This window comes from Archocentrus centrarchus, chromosome 5 (genome assembly GCF_007364275.1).
Source record: "Archocentrus centrarchus isolate MPI-CPG fArcCen1 chromosome 5, fArcCen1, whole genome shotgun sequence".
Lineage (NCBI taxonomy): Eukaryota > Metazoa > Chordata > Actinopteri > Cichliformes > Cichlidae > Archocentrus > Archocentrus centrarchus.
The window spans coordinates 11,787,032-11,807,244 of NC_044350.1; the positions used below are offsets into that span (position 1 = coordinate 11,787,032).

A 20,213-nucleotide genomic window follows, 5' to 3' on the forward strand; every position below is an offset into this window, starting at 1 on the left:
TCTGCAGGCAGCAATGTGTAACTTTGTTACCTGAAAACCACTTATTTTCTTTGTGAACAATCAAAAAAGATTTTCCTCGTTGATGGTGGATAACAGCAGGATTCTGCAACGATTACACAAGCGCACAGCAGTGCCAACTTTTCGGAAAACACCGAGTAAAGAAGATCCTGCAATGACTCCTATCAAACTTTACCATGAACCTATAATTACCTTACATGAAGCATCATGATCTGTAACTGTGCCATTCCCACATAAAAAACTGAATAACTCAAAGCCTGTTTAATCATCACTACCAAACAAAGAATAAACAAAGTTTTGTTCTTGCAACCCCCCTACTGTTAGAAAGATGTCCTCTGTCATAATCATCCGTCTGTGTGTGAAACAAACACATGTTAATACTAAACTGACTGTGCTGGGTCAGATAGATGAAAGTAAAATTATCCATCATGCACAATAAAACAGTTATTGTTGGGAGTTATAGGGGGCATTATATGCTGCATGTTAAAATAATTAACATTATAATGAGTCACAGTGGAATGTATGTTGTGTTCTTGTTTTAGGAGTTACATAACCAGCTGAGAAAGGTTGTATTGGCAAGACTCGTGTCTTTTGTCTCCGGAGGCCCAGATCAGTAACAGACTGCAGCAAAATGGACGCGACTTCCACGAAGCACGATTTGGGAAGATCACAGATTAACTGAGTATTGGACTGTCTGAAATTGTTTTTCAGCAAAGTTACTTGATATTTTTGTAAATGGTACTTTTAGGATTTTATGGTTTTGACTGGTACTGCAAAAATACTAACTAGGGAACCCATGCCAGCAGCAGGATGCCAGGGGAAGCTTCTGTTTTTTATTAATGATAGACTGATATTTTCAGCAGGCTATTATTTGTGGTCAAAGCAAGACTGGACACAGTCAGATGCCATCTTTGATACACTGCAAAACAGTCTCAAGACTGATCCCTCACAAAAAACAAAATATTGTTGTCTGTGGCAAATTTGGGCTGTGTAGATATGCACTACTTAAATTTATTTATCAAGACATTGCTTCCAGTGCGAATGGTCTAAGTCGCTTAAATTATATAAAAATCAGCAGACACATAGAGACAAACATCACATTTCAGACAAATGTTCACTATTTTGGAGGAAATATTCTTCATAGTATCCACATAGTTATAAAGAACACCGTGCTTCAGTCTTTTGATATTGACCCTTACTTACATTTTTCCACACTGAGCACAGAATGTCAATTCATGCTGTGAATAAACAGATTTCAGGAACAGTGCTGCCCTTTGCTGGTGTCAGTTCAAGTATAGTTCAGAGGTGTAGCTACACCTTTTCCCCATTCCTGTCCCCTGTGACTTAAAAGGCTTCAGCCAAACCAAGGAAACACTTAGAGGGTGGGAGACTGAACTGAAGCAACACCCCAGAGGCCCTGAATACACAAGACACATAATAAACACAACGTTGTGCTTAAATATAAAACTTATATAAATAAGACTATTGTGAGTAAGGTTCAACAGTCCATAATTAAACATTTCAGTTTCAACTTTCTTCTACTCTTTCCCTCCCATGACTAGACTAGGCATTCACCAAATAAAGACGGATTTAAGATGCTCTCCTCAGACATGTTATCTCAACTAAATCCAATGAAAAAACATAGTTACTGTTCTGATTGCTGTAGAGAGTCCTGTAATGCAGCCAAGTCTACCACCTCACACGTCGCATGAACAAACAAAAAAAAAACTGTATTTAGTCCAGTAGCAAAAAAAAATGAAGCATCAGTTAAACACTGTCATATAAAGTTGCATCTCCTCTCTATCAGTGTGGTCTTAAATATTGAAAGCTTATTATTAAAAGGAAGTTGCTTCCAGATAAGCTGAAGGAATGCTTCCTTCTTATAATCTCCCTCCCTTTCTCCTGTCACATGCACAAGCCCCCAACAGATTTCCATCCAGTCCAGAGGCATTTTCAGCAGCCAGACTGGAAGGACTTCTTGCCCTCTGAGTCATCTTTGCAATCTCAGTGTGCAGAGTGGGGGGGTCTGGTGTGGGCATTATTAGACTAATAGAGTCCTGACAAAGTCATTAGTATAACATGGAACAGACAGCTAAATATTTTGGCTGACTCATGGATCATTTCAGTTGCATGATGCCATGGCAGACGTGACTTCTTACACAGAAGGACTTTTCTCAGTGTGTCCATTTAACCATCCAAACTGGTCAGCTAAGCTTTTTGGAGGTTGGTATTAGCATAGTTACAGTTTTAACACAGTGTTTAGAAAAGAGGGATTTACGCATTGCTAAATTTGAATAAAATGAAATGCATATATATTGGTTCTTACATAATGATTAGTTGTTACTAATCATTTAAAAAACAAAGTTACACCAAGAAGTAAGTTTCACGTAGCCTCTTAAAATCATAATTTTTGGATTTTATCTTACAACTTGTTCTAACAGTTCAGCTGCTTTTAATGATGCAAGCTGATTTCAGTTAGAAAAGGTGGAAAGATCTGAAAAAAAACCCCAAAACTTGGAGCCATTCAAAGCCATAAACTATGATAAGGTTTTGTTTCATCCTGAGCCTAACCTCAATTCCTGTATTGTGCAGCGCATCCGTTCAGGTTTCATGTTTGTACTTGAATCATGTGTTGATTCTACATGAGTGTTAGCAATACTGCAATCAAGGTACCCTACCCTGTTGTTAACATTTGTGCAAGATTATATGCATATATACATGTATCGATTAGAATACAACTGTACCATATGCGTGTATTTTGACTGTGAGTATGGTGGTCCATGTAAACCTACCTCCTGGCTGTTGGCATGGTTCCGGATTAACTTGAATCCTGGAATGCGCTTCGAACTGCACACCACACCGACATCTTCTGAATGTCTGCAGTCAGATACTCCAAAGCCGTTGGACTCACACTGAGCCAGGCTCTTTTCTCCACCTGTGCAGTGCACATTGTCTAGCCAGATACGGCCTGGAACAGAGAGAAACAGAGATACACACAAATAGACACATGTTCAGATTCTGAAAGAATAGTGACTTTTCTGGGATGATATAGTGCTTATGGAAAAATTTATAGAGGAAGTAGCTGTGATCAGTTAGCCGATCACAAGCCAGTATTGTCTGATTACAAACTGATACTGGTGGTCCAGTATGGGCTGATATGAAAACCATTAACAAATCAGATTGCAGAAAAAGATGCTTGGGGTTATTTACAAATAGTGTCATCATATAATTAGTCCAGTAGAGCACTAACAGCTCCATTGCTAATACTGTCAGCAGTGTCTGCAGCATATGCAGCCAAATAGCATCGCAGCTGAGCAGACAGTGGTGCACAGTCAGGAGATGTCTTCATGATAGCTTTTTTTAAAAATGCATTTATAAAAAATAAAAAATAATACAACCCTATATTTTCCATATTTAATACAATCCCAACATGCTATAAGCTATATTTCTATATGTTGGACACAGTATAAAAGAATATCTGCCAATCAGACTTGGCAAAAAAAAAAACCCCAAACAAACTACAAATCCCAAACCCCGAATTCTCACTAGATTTTCCTAATGAGGGACTTCTTCATTTAGAAAAACCCAAAGAAAAGAAGGGTTTAATCATTACACCCTGACAGATCATGTTGTAAATCACACCCTTTTGGCTTCTGTTCCAGCATGTCCACTGAAGTCTAGCCACAGAGACAGTAAACCTACTCACGTGGAGATATGTTTGGCCTCTGAAATAACCTGATGCATTTTTTTCAGCCAAAACCTGCCTAATAAATGTTGTCATGGCTGAAGGGGATCATCTGTTGTCCAGCTGGCTGTTCTGAATCAGACGTGAGGGAAACCACCAACGGGCTGCTCATTATTCTGGCAGTCTCAGCATGTTGCAGGGGAACATCCTGATCATACCAAGAAAGTGACTAAATCTTATGGTCACGTAGCCTCCTCCTGGCAGGGAGGTGATTACCCCTGGATCATCGTCATAATAAGCGCCAAGCACTCTGGTGCTGGAATACAGCTGAGTGAAAACCAAGACACCTTTATCTAAACAAATACTCAGTATTGCCAGTTGCTTTAAATCTAGATGTTTGCAAGCCTTATGGGGATTTAAAAACCACAGAAAAAAAGCGGAGAACACTGTGCACATGGAGCTATTTATTTATAAATTAAGCCTTCATTGGCACTTTATGTCGATATCATAGCCAAAGAGCTCAGAACAAAGTGTACAGAGCAGGGTTCCTAAAGGAATCTGCATTAAATGGATTTTGAAGTTAATCAAATTATAGCCCAAAGCTTGGTAACACTTTGAGTTTTCTGTTTTTTTGCAGATGGGATTGCACACAGCATTTGTGTAATAACATCTGGGGATATAATTTGCATCCTTGTAGGAAAAACACTCATCCAAATAGGATGTCCTTATAACTGTTCTGCTGTTATGTCTTCAATTGGAAACATTTGGTGGTTGCTTTCAACAGTGCATTAGTCATCACGATGGGAAATTTGAAGTCCTCTCGATCACTTTTATGGCCATCCGTCTCCACCAACAAAAAAACAGAGATAAAGCTAGATTCCATACACACACACATGCAGACATGTCTTTTCAAACTGATCATTTTATTTCAGATTGTGTAACTTTTAGATTACTGACAGAATATCATTTGCAGCTTTCTTATTCACACTTGTCATTTTGTTGAGTTTATGAAACATTTGAAGGGCACACCCTTCCTAAAGCCCAATCCCAAAGGGTCTTTATATATCTAACCACTGCTAAAATGGACTTCAAGCAATTGCCTCACACAGTATGTGCACACACATATACAGTACAAACTGCTTGTTAAGTGCTTTACATAAAACACTATAGGTATGCAATATTATATCCATAATGCCACAATGATTTGACTATAAATTTCCATAACAAGAGCAGCGCTTTGAGAAGTTAATTCTTTAACTTTTGAAGTGGCTCGTTGCATGCAGTTCACTGAGTGGGGAAACAAGTATCTTTAACGAGAGTTCATTTGGAGCTACCAACATACATTCACCACCAGCAGCTGCCACGTTTACAGAACTGGGAATCCTGTTAGTGTTTTTACTGCTATGGAGGAAATCATAAGATAGAAAAAGGCATAAAAAGAAGGAGATGAGATTACGTCTGTGTGTCTGATTAATGCTCCAAATGTTTCCAGTCGTTCATTCTTCCAATGCCCTGAACTGATTGGTGTGTCTTACTTCTCTGATCTGAAAACCAGTGCCTCGGGGTATAAGCATTTAGACAAGGGGAAACCTGCCTTTCATGGAAATTATGAAACTGTGTGTAGCAATAGGCTACTTCTGAATAGATGTGGTTGAGCAGCTCAGGGATGCTCAAATTATTCCACTATAACTTGCACCTCACTTTCTAAAACAATCTGAACTTGAACTTTGGCGGCTTTTGATTTGATGACATTGTAGATGGTTGTCCTGGTGACCAACACACACATCTCATTAACTTAATGTTGTTTTTCTTACCTTCCCCTTTTCCATACTTGGCTGAGGGCGACCAGGACTCGGCGCCCGTGAAGCCCAGCTCTCTGCACACCACTTGGGCAGCAGAGATGGAGAAGTCATCATCGCACACTGTTCCCCACTCTCCATTGTAAAAAACTTCTACCCGGCCCTCGTAGTGCTTCTTCTTCTCCCCAGCTAAACGTAGCTGGATCACACTGTTGCCAGAGTCTGACTGGGCACTGCACAGCACCAACACGCAGAGTGAGGTGGAAAGGAAACAGCAGATAGCAACCGGGTGCAACATGATGCAGAATGAAGAAGGAAAAGATGAACACTCTAAAAGGAGATAAAAAGACAAAGAACTGTGAACATCAGCTGTATAACACTGCAATAAAATGAGTTTTTGGCATGCTCAAAAGTGGCTTTTCCCCTTCTAAGCAGGTAACCTGAGGATGATGAGTTATCTGAAGGCAGGCAGAGGAAGACAGTCATTTGTGGCAAGTGGCAGTTCAGTCCATAATTTGAGAGTGAGCAGTATCTGTATAAAATGCTAAGCCTGGTTTGGCTCTCATATCAGACTCCTTGAGACCTCTCACTAGCCCCTTTGCAACCACAAGTATAGTAAAAATAAATTCACCACAATTTCACAGTATATTGAGCAAATGTATGGATATGAATGCCAAAAAGAGGGAATTTGGGGGAAAGTCTGGGAAAGAACAGAGGTTAGGTGACAAGAATTCCTCTCTCTGTTGTCTGACAGCCTAATGGAGAGCAAATGTGGGCTCCTCCAGGGAGGGGGCTGCCTGACTTATTTATCTGCTGATCTGTGCCTGGAGGCTGAGCTAAACTCTCTGAACCAGCGTTCACAAAGAAAGTTGACTCCATATGTATTAATATTTCAATGCAAACCATGAATGTGTCAATGGTGAGACCAAGAGCCCTCGGGGAGTAAAGGGAGGGATGGAGGAGAGGGAACGCAAGGATACCTTCACATCATCCAGTTTGGAATATCAAGGGAGGGGATTTGGGAGTGGGATGGGTGTGGGATTCCTGGGTTGATGTTATAGTAACAAGCAAACAAACTATAGCCTTGAAAAAACACCTCTGAAGTTCACAGTCTATAAATTGTCAGACTGTGTAAGACCTCTTTTGCAATACGGAAACATCTGGCTAATCTCCCCATGAAAGCGACAGATGGGTTCAGGATGATTATGGAGATACTTTAATTTGGCTTTTTTACTATTCAGTCTTATTACAGCACCTAATTTGACCCAGGGAGTGAAAACAAAAAGCATTGTAATAATTTTAAATGAGTCTGTCAGAGCTCTGGGTGATTTTCTAAATAGCTGTGTGTGCACAAACTATACTCCAACCAGAACATGTACACTTAAGGTGTCTTTAATACAAAATATATGAGTAAATAATACTTCTACATATTGTTGTCTCAGACAATACTTCTCACAAAAAGAAGTGGAGACACACCCATGTCCTACAGAAGAATGTACAGTCGTGGTTCCAGAAAGGGTGTGAATGGAGCTTTTTACATTGTAGGCTTTTGCAAAGAAAGCTTAAATATGTAGTTACGAAGAAACAATAGGATCAAACATTAAGTTTAAGCTGCTTGCCAATTAAAGGCAAGACTTGGCAAGTAAACTGGGAAATGGCAACTCTCAAATCCTACATACTTTTATTGCTTTTTCAATCAAAGTCAGGGCTCTTTTATTGCCTGTTGTTCATCTGCATAAATCAAGAGGATTTATGCAGGTTAAGGTTGGAGAAATCGGTACAGCCTGCAGAGCCTTTAGTACAGCTGTTTACTGTCATCACCAGAGTTAGCGGTGCATGATTAAAGTTTGTTACTATCAGCACTCTAGTCCATGTTCTGACAGAGCTTCGACACTTAAAAAGGGAAAAACATTGGATATAAAATACATTTTCACTGAATATCAAAGAGAAAAACAAGCAAATATACACCCAACCATGTTTTTACGCCATGTCCAGAGAGGAACCATTAAGTAAAATCTTAGTCTGCAGATAATATGTTTTCACACATTCATGCACGTGCTAAAAACCATCCAGTCAGTGGTCGGACAGCAGGAGGGAGGCTGTACTCAAAGTGAACGGACTTACTCTGACAGACGGAGACGAGTCAGTAGCTTACAAGCTGTTGAGTATGCCGAGGTTTCCAACCTGTCTGAGAGGATGACGAGTGAGGCAGGGGTTCTTTGTGCCGTTAGTCCTGTGCTGGCCGTGTCCTCTGCTCTCCCCTCACAGCTGGCAGCGCGCGGCCGTCCCACTCCTCACCACGCTCAGCAGCCAATGGGAGGGCGCCTCAGCATCCTGAACCCGCCCCCTCCCACCCGATCACCGAAGTTACAAAATCCAGGGGGTCCTGGAGAGTTAGATCTCTTTGCATCTAGACATTTCTTACATTTGCATTTGTCCTAGGATTTTTATGTTATAAAATTAGTTAGGATTTTTTTGTCAAGTTTTGTCAAGTTATCGCTACTAGGAGGTTAACATGATAAAACCAGAAAACTCTCTCTCTCTCTCTCTCTCACACACACACACACACACACACACACACACACACAAAACATTTAAATAATCATGATGATTTCCTCTTCTTTTTTGCCCTGGTGAACACATCTTGACTGGTGATGTCCTCCTAATAGGGATGTTGACTGTGAGAAAGTGAATCGGCTGATCCATTAGAATAAAGGGGCTGGTGCTGGGTTAAATATAGAGCTTTCAATTTTTTTATTTATATATATATATTTTTTTACCTTGATTAGACAGGACAGTGTGGAAATAGAGGTTGACTGAACTTTGGAAGAAAGAAGAGAGTGACAAGCCAAACAAGCTGTTTCTCAGCTGGAACGTTTTGGTTATGTGGTATGTGCCTTAACCATGAGGGCATCCTAGCACGTTGGTGCTGAGGACACCACCAGGTGGAGAGAATGTGCAGCAAAAAGACTGCCATGCCAGAGTGGGACTGGTCAGCTTAACAAGGTACAAACTGTAGGCCCATGAAGAAGACCGCCTGATTTTGTCTGTCATTAAGTTAACAGTGGATAGGAACCATCAGTGGGTGTAAAATTATTTATTGTACATAGTTAACCATTTACAAAATAAATCAGCATTAGGTAATAATGACCTGCTTTCCACACATTCTGTTACATTTAGCTTGAAAATGTGATTGATGGCCCTGCTCTAGCCCAGAGGAGCAAGAAGGAGGCTGTCCTTTTGTTCAAGTTGCAACAGAACATGGGAATGTTGAAGCAGACTAAACACACAACTACAAAACCATGAATGACAGAGATGACTGATGTTAACAAGGTTTATTTATTTTTTAAAAGTCTGCAGCATTCAAATCTGAACCTATTTGGGTGTTGACATTAAAATTAAACTTTGTTATAATAGCTTAATCTAACTACTCAGGGGAACAGCAGACTCTTGACTTGCAAACAAAATCCCACTAGTGTTTATATGCTTTTAAAAAGCAGCAGAGCATTTAATGTAAGTGAAGATCAAGTGGCTAATGACCCCTCTTTAGGGACATACAGTGTATTATTGTGCCTCTGTTTTCACTTATTTGCTGCCACAGTGGAAGGCTGATGTGTTAAATGAGCTTAAATGATTGCGGCCAAGAAGCAGAGTGGCATATTATTAAATCTTAACCATTTATTAAAGAATGCACAAAATATAACAGTTGACATACAATCTGAGTATACTTTAATTATACAAACATTAGCAACAAAATTATGACTGCTCTTTTTTTATAAAGTACAAAACATACATACAGTGTACTATAATTATGGATTGAAAAGCACCTTACAACTCATGTTAACACCACTACAACAGGACATGGAGTCACACTGAAACCCACTTCATTTTACTGTGACATTTGGCAACTGAGTGTGCTGATGTAAAGAAGACCAAAAATGCACTTGTGCGCTCGTTCGAGTGAAATCAGACCAGAAAATGTTGACAACAGCAAAAAGAGATACGATGAACCTCTGCTTCATAAAACACAGGCTTCGCTGATCTGTCGCCGCAGTTAAAGCACTGAAACTGCAAACCCATTGCAACGCACTGCAGTTTGATCATAAAAGAGATACACTGTCTACAGTTCACTTTGCCAGCAATTTGGAAACAAATGAATGAAGGAAAAAAAAACCCAACAACAACCTGTTTTTCTTTCTTCTTCTTTTTTTCAAAGGCACAAGCAATGTTTTGGTTCATAAAGAAAATATGGACAGAATCCAAAAATCATTTATATGGGAACTGTAACTTTTCCACACTCAAATGCAGAGCAATCGAAAATGAAACATGCCACAGTAAAGCAGCTTTTGCTGCATTACTGTCAAAGTATCATCAGATGTAGGTATGATTACACACTTGAATTTAAGACATGATTCTTGCCTTGTCTTGATTCTGTGGTTTAATTAAAAAACCCTCTCTAACTGAAGACATGCTGTGCAAACCCATGAAATAAAAAAATCAAACAAACTGAAAGGCAACTTAATTAATCTGAATTAAACTCTCTGAAAACTATACATAATCATCTGTTTAGGCACTCAACACACATTTGTATTTGCTGCAGACTGCATTATTAACACAGTTAATTACAGTATAAATGTGCTCTCGTGCAAAAAATGTGCATGCTTGTCTGCCACCGTCATCTTTTCCCTTAGTTCCTGCACACGTGCAGCGTGTGGTGGCGGAAAATCCTTGTAAGACGAAACGTGATGAGACAACACTTGAAAATGGGGAAATCTCTCAAGCATACGGTGATACTTTACTGCGAATCCTGAAGCAAATCACGGAGCTTCTTCTTAAAAACATTACATCCTATTATAATTTTGTGCTTCTTCAATGGTCATGACATAATTAATAAAACAAGTGTTGTACTATTATTATAGTTCAGTCTGAAAGGAGAAAATGAGCAAGTGCAACCATACTGTATTTCAGTAATATACTGCATAATAAAATAAATGCCACAGAAGTTGCAGTGTGCCTAATTTATGATCACGTACAAGATTTAAAGCACATGTTGCTGTGAGAAAAGTCTCGAACTGAAGGGAGCAATTAAGAGCCACAGAGTCTGATGAAAGGCCTCCTATTCCGTTCCCAGTTTGGCGATCAGTTCGTCACAGATCTTGGTGAGCTCCTCGATCTCTTGATTCTGTGAGGGACAAAGAGAAAAGGAGAGCTGAATCTGCAGATACACTTAGGCATTTAAACACATGCCTATTGTCTTCACAATTTCTGGAGTTAGTGAGCATCTGCTTCCCTTCTTTCAAAGAGTCTGGTTTTAGTAAATAGTACACTGCCCTCTAGTGTTTCAATTAGATCACTGTAAAAGAAGCACATGAGTGCAAACACACGATTCTGCTGGACTATTTAATTAAAGACGTAAAACGAGGAAAACAGGAACTCATATGTATCCCTTTCACCGTTGCAAAGACGAAACCAAACAGGTTGTGCGTGACGCTGTCACCTCACCACTGGGGTAAACTAAAAACCACTGAGTGTTTTACTTCCAGGAATAATTACTACTTTACAACAGTCAGACACTGATACTGACAACAAGGAAAGGATGAATGTTCAGTACACAGACAATACTCAGTAGGGTTTCCAGGTTTAATTATTCCCAAGTAGGTTTTCCAGCACATCCTACCTTCTGAAGGACAGCTCTTTCAAGTGACTCCACCTTCATCTGCTCCTTTCTCAGGCTTGCGTTTAGGGCGACACTCTCAGCGTTTGACTTGGCACGTACCTGGGCTATCTCCTCATTAGCCCTGTTAGAGTAGAAATGACATTAGGCAATGTCAAAGCAAATGGCATTTCAGGATTCAATACTCGCATAGGAACGTCATCTTGGAAGCCCAGATTGCACACTTACTTATCTAGTTTCTCCTCAGCGTGGATTTTGAGGGTTTGGTATCGCTGCTCCTCCTGCTTGATGCGCATCAGGTAGTCTTGAGCGCATTTCTTTAGCACCTCCTCATTCTGGAGAGACACATGTAAAACAGATCCAGTGAACTGGCTACACAGCTTCTCATGTGATTCACATTGAGACTATACTGACCTTCTTGAAGCCCTCCAAGACTCCCTTCATGTTCTCATACCGCCTGAAGAGATCAGCAAACGAGCGCTCCACTGAGTTGAGGTCAGCCAGGGCCTGATCTCTCTCTAAGGTCAACTGCCTCACTGACTTACTACACGACAGGGTCTTCTGCTGTTGCTCATCCTCTATAAAATAAATGAGTCACAATATAAAATGAGGGCTAAATGCGTGCTACAGCTGAAACACTGCTGTGAGAGAAAACAGTGAAATGCAGCAACATATGAGTGCACATTTAAGGTGCAGAATAGACAGTGTAGAAATAATGTGTTAGGACAATGCTGTTTTCCTACAAGCACACTAATGAGCGTAAGATTAGTCCCAGTTGGGTGTGAGACTCTTAGCTTAGTGAACAGAAAGATGCAAAAAACAGGCTGTTGTATAGTGTATGTGCTTTGCTTATTAAAGTCAGTAATCTGAGTTCTACACAACTGGTCATGTTTGTGAAAAAGGTCAGTCTGCAGGTGGAAGTAAAAGGACATGCTGGCAGGGCATCATGAAGAGACCGTGCTGCATTCTTAGGCTGGTAAACCTAGAAGGATAGTACCCCCACCCACCCCCAATATAATGTACACATTTTTTACTAGCATGTAGGGCTATTTATCCTTTTAGATTATTTTTGTTGTGAATTTCCTAGTTTTAGAGATACAATCTGTACAGATGTCTACCTTTCCTTTGAATAGTTTGGATCTAGATGTATAATTACTCTTATAGGTAAGGGGGGGGGGGGGGGGGGGGGGATCTGAATTTTGGGGGTTTTCCTGAAGAAGGCACACAGTTGTGGAAGCAGTAATGTAGTGATCAATAATCTGTATTATCTGCACACAGGAACAAATCCGTGTAGAACAAAATCACCACTAGGTGGCAGCAACTTACCGATCATCTGGGCCACTGTTTTCTCATATTCTGCAACTATTTTCCTGTCAGAATAAGAAGCCAAAGCAGTTCACTGTCAGCTTCTGTCATACTTCTACAGTTGTGTTTAATATTATGTAAACAGAAGGTCCCAGGCAACCAGATGCCTCATACCTCATTTCCATAACCTCTGCTCTGCTCTCTTCATATTTTCTCTTCCATTCATTGACTTCAATCTCTTTAGTGATGATCTGTTTACACAAAAAGGGCATAAAATTAAAAATCCCAGCTGTGCTCAGCACTGGTAACAGCTAAGCAGAATAACACCCAGCCCTCTCCGAGTGCATACCTCTTCTCTGATCAGGGTTAGCACTGCAGCTTTGTCCATCTCACTTAGAGGCACGCTATCCTGGCATAGGGCTGCTGTGTCAGGGGCCTCACTGCTGGTCAGCTTTGTCATTGTGGACATCACACTCTATGGAAGAGGTACAAATATCCCATATAATTTGTGGTGAGATCAAAGATGCCATGCTACATAATCGAAACAATAAAAACAGGTTTAGCCTACAGGTGCAAGAACAAAAATAGGTACACAAGATACATTTTGTCCCAGAATGAAAAACTGAAATAGTTGGACCTGTTATTGCTAACCTGAACAACAGCTGACAACGCAAAACAATCCTGTCATGTTAAAATATTCATGCTCCCCTCCCTATTGTTCCTGTAGTACACTTACTATATCATCTTTCAGACCGAAGCTGTCCTTCTCCTCCAGTTGGTCTGCAGCCTTCATCTCAGGACCTTGGAGAAGATGAAACATAACTCAGAGACAGCAGCAAATGTAACAGTCTGTATCACAATTTCCAAAGAGAATTAAATACACTTGAAGTAAAGAGTTCATACTTACCCTTTGTCTAGTTTTGATTGTTTGCTAATGAAAAGACTGCATGGCTTGTCCTTATGCAGAGCAGCAAAAATACCGCCCAGTGTAGTATTTATACTACACTTTTATCCAGGGCAGAATACTGCTGAGCATGCCTGGTACTTTTTTTTTTTTTCTCCCTTAAGTCTGACGCAGTAGTTGTTTAGAAAATTATGTAACTGCATCACCTTCCCTGTTCACATTGTCTTGTCGGTATAAATAACTGGCAGCGTAAAGCTGATTTAAATGAAAATTAGATCAGAGCCGTTCTACTTTTTGACTTAAAAAATGTTTTCCTTAGAAGTCACCTTAACTTTTAGCCGAATTCTATCCAAGCAAAGCCTCCTTTCACTATATACTACAGCTCAACCCTAAACAGAAACAGGTCACGTCTGCAGAAATGTCAGTGTTGAGCTTACCATCCATTATGGCTCTGTCACTGCTTAGCTGTTTTTTCGCAGGTGCTTTATTGCATTCTGGCTCCTCTCTTTCCTGCTGGCTGTCTGTTGTCTGTCCCATCATGCAAGTGGAAGCCAGCTTCTCCTCATCGGTGGCATGATGAACTCGGTGAGTGATCTCTGGGGTCTGTACCACCACTTCATCCTCATCCTGGACAAAAGAGAGTGAGATATAACCTACATCACAGTGGAATTTACTGTATTTCTATGTATACTGAGCCAATTAAAAAATACTGTTAACATCAGAAACACACACAGCCTAAATGTACTTTTTTTATGAACATGTAGGCACAGAAAATTATTCAGTCACTGATTACAGTGTTTAAATACAGTACTGTGCAAAGGTCTTGAGCCACCCCTCATTTCTTTATATTTTGCTGGAAATGGAAAATAGGTGCAGTGATTTACTGAAATGTGCAAACACCCATGGAAATACAACACATGAGGCAAAAACAGAGTTTATACAATTCTAACAAGTTTGAAAGTCAATATTTGGTGTGACCATCTTTATTCTTCAGCACAGTCTGAACTCTCTTTGGCAGCTTTTATGTCATTTCTGTAAGCAGTCTTCAGGAATAGTTCTCCAGGCTTCTTGAAGGACATTCAAAGCTCTTCTTTGGATATTGTTCAAGATGATCCCACAATGCTTCAGTAATACTGAGGTGGGGAGACCAATCCATGACTGATAGTGTTCCATTGTGTTTCCCTTCTTTATGAATGGCTTCTTGACAGCCACGCTTCCACTGAGACCGTTTCTGATCAGGCTTCAGTGAACAGTAGACGGATCTACCAAAGAGCACGATGCATCTCAGGTCCTCAGGTGTCAGCTCTTTCCTGGATTTTTTTCCTCTTTCTTAAGGACACGACTTTCAGATACTGTTCACCCGCTACGTCGTCTTTGGTCCTTCACTTGTTCTGTTTCCTCAGTTGTTTTTAAGGACACAATGCAGACAATACCAAGATATGCAAACTTTTCAGCTAATATCTCTTTGGGAATCACCTTGTTTGTGCAAAAATACAATTTTATGACTGTCAAACTCTGTCATCTTTATCATTTTTTGTAGTTTCGGCTAAAGAAATGGGAACAAATGGTGTGTTTTTGTGACAGGCTGCTATTAACAAAGTGCCTAAAAATATAATTTAAAATTGGTTCTTTGCTAAGTTGTGCGTTACGTGTACACACAACATTGCCTCGTCTCACAGGTCACAGGTCAGTGTTAAGTGGTTTAACAATGAAACAAAACAAACAACAATAAAATAATTTCTCTAAAAATGGCCAGGTACAAGGACCAGACTGAACATGAAATGAATGGATGAGTAAAAAAGCAGCCAGTGTCCAAATAAAAACCTTTGAGAGACCTACAGAAAGCCTGAAGAACTATGGCACAAGACTACTTTAAAATATATGACAAGAATGTCAGGATCTTTGATGACATAATCTAAAGAAATGAGGGATGGTTCAAGACTTTTTGCACAATATTCAGATTTCAGTCTGCCTAGATAGGAAGCATCAACCATTGTGAACCCATTCCAGCTGATTTGGTGCAAATGAAAGTGACAACAGGTGGAGAGGCAACAACAAGGCAATCTCCAAAAGGGAAAGGTGTTGCAGGTGGTGGCCACAGACCACTGCTCTTTCTTTACCCCTCCTAACTGATTTTTTTCTCTAGGTTTGCTTTTTTGTTAGTATCCTTCTTACTACTGGTAACATGAAACAGTACCTGCAGCCTATTCAGGTTGCAGAGATAGTTCAGCTTCCCCAGCACGACACATCCACACATGCCATCACAAGAAGGTTTGCTGCGTTCCCTAACACAGACTCAAATGTGTGGAGGAGATACTAGGAGAGGGTTCTTACATGAGGAGAGCTGGACAGTGCTTACTTTGAGTGTTAACCTTTCACTGGGGTAAATTGCCATGCTGTGATTAGAGATCAGCAGCTATCAAATCACCGACTACTGACCAATCAGTTCTCCAGAAAATAGCATCACCATTCCTGGAAGGGCGGGGGGGTCTAAAGTTTGTCAGTAATGTCCAAAGGCTTTGTGTTTCCCTGATGAGCCTCAGTAAGAATAATAGATTCTTATATGCAACTTTATTACTTTATTTTTTAGGTGTTAATATTGAGGGCATGCGGAAGCAGGAGACTAATATTTTGACTGCAGAGAGATAAGTCACAGGTTTGTCAGCAAGCCAAGATGGTACCGCAGAGCTGGAGACACCGCTGATGCTTCTGCTGGTCTTTGTGGCTCCCTCTTGCGCTCTCTCTATCACTGTGTGTGTGTGTGTGTGTGTGTGTTTGTGTGTGTGTGTGTGTGTGTGTGTGTGTGTGTGTGTGTGTGTGTGTGTGTGTGTCTTTAGAGGTGAAGCTGCTGAATAATGAACATTGCAGTGTCACTGCAGTAAAGTGAAACACTGTAACAGGGTTCACGCACATACATGCACACACATCCTCACAAGCACTTATATTACCTGATTACACACGTCAAGAACCAAGGACGGGCTTTCATCGTATTTCTCTACTTTACAGGAATTCCTACAAAGCAAGCACATGATAATAATAAAAAAAAAAATTGTGAGACTGTATTTATGCATACTGTCTCTATAACCATCAAGGTGCGAGCATTTCTCTGCTATGGTGTTCAGACAGATATCAAAGGAAGGGCGCACATGTAGAACCATACTGATGCTGCTAAACGTCTGGAACGCTCACAAGATGTAACAAATTACATCTCCATTGGATGAGTTGAGGTGAAAGTGAGGAAGACACGCACTGCCCTTGCATGCTCCTTTAAAAGCCACTTTTGTTACAGCGCATGCCACGATGAGAGTAAAATGTGACGCAAGCATGCGTGAGAGAAAGAGTGCATCAGTACTTACAACAGAAAACAGAGAAACTTGACGTGTTCAGATGTCCTGAGGCCAATAGAAAAGGACGAAAGCAGAGGTTTGCGGGTTGCACAACAAACAAGGGGGGGGGGGGAAGATGAAGTATGAAAGGAATAAAGCAGGTGAAGGAGGGATTGTGATAAGGGAACAAAGAACAAGATACAAATTGCAAGTGAGCGACTGAAGGTGCTCAGCTCAGCATTTTTAACTCTCAGCAGATAAAGTTTGGCAAGAAACACAAGATGCGGACAGACATGGAAAAGCTGAAACCAGTCTAATGACTGCAGCTGTAAGCACTTTAAGAGTCTATATATAACATGTTTGAGTATCGCATGAATTGTTAGTGCACAGGTGGTAATGTTACAACCTCAGAACTGCCAACTCCTGGGGCAAGAGAGAAAGTTTTCATATTTTTTTGAGACTTACGTGATTGTCCTCTCTTTGTTTTTCTTGGGAATCTGCCTCACTTTCTTCTCCCCCTGAGGCTGCCTTGCCTTTTGTTTCTCTCCTTCTTTTACTTTTTTCTCTGGCAGAGACGGGCTACTGGACGTGTCCTCATTGCTCAGGGATTTAGAAGGTTTAAAAGGGTCCGCAGAATCATCAAAACTGTCCGGGTCAAAGCTGTAGGAGCCCTTAGGAAGCACTGGAGAGCTGCTCACCTTGCTATTGCTACCAAATGGATTGAAGTGTGGGTCATCCCACTGACTGGGATCAAAGTTATATGATCCTGTCTTAGAAATAGGAATATCGTCCAAGTTCAAAGGTGCAGAAGAGTCTGAAACTGGCAGAGAGACTTCTGCATCAGGCTCTGAAACTGGCTCTGATATAGGCTGGGGAACTGGATCTGGTGCTGGCTGAGAAAGTGTTTCTGACACTGTGGGTTCTGATGCAGGTTTGCAGGAAGCCTCTGATCCTTTGGGCCTCTGCTTCTTTGCCGCAAGTTTACTGATTGTCTTTTTCCCTCCCAGTTTCTTTGGAGGAGGCTTGCTGACTGGTCCTTCATCCAGACCAAACTCCATCATCACCAGAGGCTTCACCTCAGATGACGGCTCCATCGTTTCCAAGGATGCTTGTGCTTCTGAGCTGGCCTCACCAAGTGGCTCGAGTCTGGGGAGAGAGCTCGGGTCACATGGTGGGGGAGAGTTTTGGATTTTGGATCCACCGCTGATGAAGGGGTTAAAACTGTCATCTAGAAGGCTGGGGTCAAAGTTATATGTGGCCTTGGGAACAGGAAGCTCTTCTTCCTCATTTGTTTTAGCAACCTCATTCAGCGAGGACTTCATATTCAGAGATGGAGGTTTGGATTTCCTCGTTTTACTCTTTTGAACAGGCTCTGCCTCACTGGACAGGCCATTGTACTGTGCCTCTGGTTCAGCAAGAGGTTTCTCTTCAGGGGGCTCTGGAACTGAGAGGGCTGCAGGTTCACTGCTCTGGATTGAGTCTGGTTCTAGGGAAGGAGCAGGACATGGAGTTGGAGCTAGGTCTGGGATTAGATCAGCTGCTATGAGAGTCGCTGGGTCTTGGGATGACTCAGAGGATGGAGCTACTTCCTTCTGTGAGCATAAATCAGGAGCAGGCACAGAGCCCAAATCTGCTGGAAATTTCACTGTTTGTTCTTCTTCTAGGGTCTGGATGTTTATTTCGAGCGGGCCACCCATGGGGACTGCAGGCTCATCCTGACCCATGTTTTGGCTGAGCAGAATATCCTGATCCCCGGCAGGAGCAGTTACTATCAGGTTCTCCTCCTTTTCCAAGTCTGAAGAAGAAATGAGAGACAAAAACACCCGAATTGATCAAAAAACAAAGTAAGACCTAAAAGTTAATGCACACTCCTGCTGCTAGTGCTGTTCTTTTCAATAACATCTAAGCTAACGTCAGTGATATCTGATTGGTTCTCTGAAAGCAGGTTAGTAGCCAGCCAACTGTTCCAGTTGCTGCTGTTGCCATGGTAATGTGTTACTATGAGGGCCATTGCATTTATACAAAGTCGTGCATTTGAAAATAAAAATAAAAGACGCTGTGATTTATCATGTTGTGTGTGTTTTAGACAGTAGGGAAGGTGGCTGCTGTGGTGCAATCATTAGCTTCAGGGAACATTTTGAGACAACAGCATATTTCAGCACGCCTGTCATGCTCGCCGTGTTCATGCAACATTGTGTTGCCCGGAAACTAGCAAAGCCTACTGCTGTTTCTACCCAGTTCCAGTCGCATGTCGCCAGAGTGTCATTTTTGACTCTTGAAGGAGTTTGCACAGAGGCAGACCATGTCATAGTGACGGTAGATCTCGCAAAGCTGCACTACTCGTTTCACAATAAGGCACAAATCATGTGACTTATAAAATTGTATATGTATATGATTATCTTTAACTATAAATTTTCAATTTTTTAAACCAACACAGTCTCAAATAGTACAGACAGTGAACTGCACTTGTATTAACTCGATTGCAGAAGTCAGTCATGTCTCTTTAGCTGTGACTATGCCTTTAACTCTGTAGATTGTGGGGGGGGTGTTCAAAGGTGTTCATTAACACTTAATATAACACTTTAATAATTCCCATTTTTCTTGATCTAAAGAAGCACTCTGAATCCTAAAGAATAAAGTACTGTATTATAAACTATTGTTGTGGCGATCCAAGAATAACAACTCAATGTGGAAAAATGTCACTGAGATTGTATCTCATGCTGTTTGTCATCTCTTTGTAAATAGAAAATACTGTATATGTTTTAATAGGCTGGGCTGATATGGCTCATGATCTAAAATAAGTTGCATAACCCTAAAAGACTTATAAACAATCATCAGGTGGATGCCGATGTAGTAATGGAGACTTTGGATGGTTGCAGGCAAACACTGAGCGTGTTTACATTCGAAGATGTTTCTGGAGGTGCTTCAGCTCCTCTCTGCCTGCGATCAAACTTTGAAACAGCTGCAGGAAGAGATGTTTGCAGTTTAAAATGTGAGCTCCCTCTTCTCTCCACGCTGTCTGACCTTTGCAACTTACTCTTTTGGAAAATGTCATTGGAGCTGTTTTAGAGGAAGGACTTAATCCGACCAAAACCACAACAGCAGCGCAAACGTGAGGACGGCTAAAAATCAACTTTTAAAAAATAAAGCTGCACAATCATTTCAGCCCCATGACATGCTTTGTTCAGTCGCTCCTCTCATGGTGACCTCTATCAGTGACTACTACAAAGCAGGGCAGAGCTTTTGATGAAGCTTTTGTTGAACCTGTTGAATTCCAGAGCAAAGGCCTTTCCCACACTCTGCTACAGGCTCCTCCTTTTAGTGACTCAAATGACAGTGTCAAGGCTTTGTCACACCCAAATCCCACCCAAAATGCCTGCTCACCTGCATACCAGCTTACATACCAAGCATGCAGAGCATATTTGGCTACCAGCAAGTATTAACCTTGATTATATTTAATTAAATGCATCGTGCATTTAACTGTCTTTACAGCGTGTAGGAA

General features: G+C 41.0%; 2 protein-coding genes across 5 annotated transcripts in view; both read right to left on the minus strand.

Annotated features, from left to right (window-relative positions):
* Window positions 1-7,763, minus strand: part of loxl2a (lysyl oxidase-like 2a) — a 26,920-nt gene extending 19,157 nt beyond the window's left edge. The window contains exons 1-3 of the mRNA XM_030729158.1: window positions 7,627-7,763; window positions 5,518-5,832; window positions 2,811-2,986 (exon numbers count right to left, since the gene is read on the minus strand). Of these exons, the coding sequence (XP_030585018.1) occupies window positions 2,811-2,986; window positions 5,518-5,800 (459 nt within the window). The 5' untranslated portion in view covers window positions 5,801-5,832; window positions 7,627-7,763. The remainder of the gene's footprint in view (window positions 1-2,810; window positions 2,987-5,517; window positions 5,833-7,626) is intronic.
* A 1,399-nt stretch (window positions 7,764-9,162) lies between these two features.
* Window positions 9,163-20,213, minus strand: part of tacc1 (transforming, acidic coiled-coil containing protein 1) — a 41,835-nt gene continuing 30,784 nt past the window's right edge. For all 4 annotated transcript variants that reach the window (XM_030729946.1, XM_030729947.1, XM_030729945.1 and 1 more), the window contains 11 exons: window positions 17,177-18,506; window positions 16,334-16,397; window positions 13,823-14,012; window positions 13,218-13,282; window positions 12,831-12,956; window positions 12,656-12,732; window positions 12,503-12,546; window positions 11,591-11,754; window positions 11,405-11,511; window positions 11,180-11,300; window positions 9,163-10,684 (listed from right to left, as the gene is read on the minus strand). In XM_030729946.1, the coding sequence (XP_030585806.1) occupies window positions 10,619-10,684; window positions 11,180-11,300; window positions 11,405-11,511; window positions 11,591-11,754; window positions 12,503-12,546; window positions 12,656-12,732; window positions 12,831-12,956; window positions 13,218-13,282; window positions 13,823-14,012; window positions 16,334-16,397; window positions 17,177-18,435 (2,283 nt within the window). In that variant the 5' untranslated portion in view covers window positions 18,436-18,506 and the 3' untranslated portion in view covers window positions 9,163-10,618. The remainder of the gene's footprint in view (window positions 10,685-11,179; window positions 11,301-11,404; window positions 11,512-11,590; window positions 11,755-12,502; window positions 12,547-12,655; window positions 12,733-12,830; window positions 12,957-13,217; window positions 13,283-13,822; window positions 14,013-16,333; window positions 16,398-17,176; window positions 18,507-20,213) is intronic.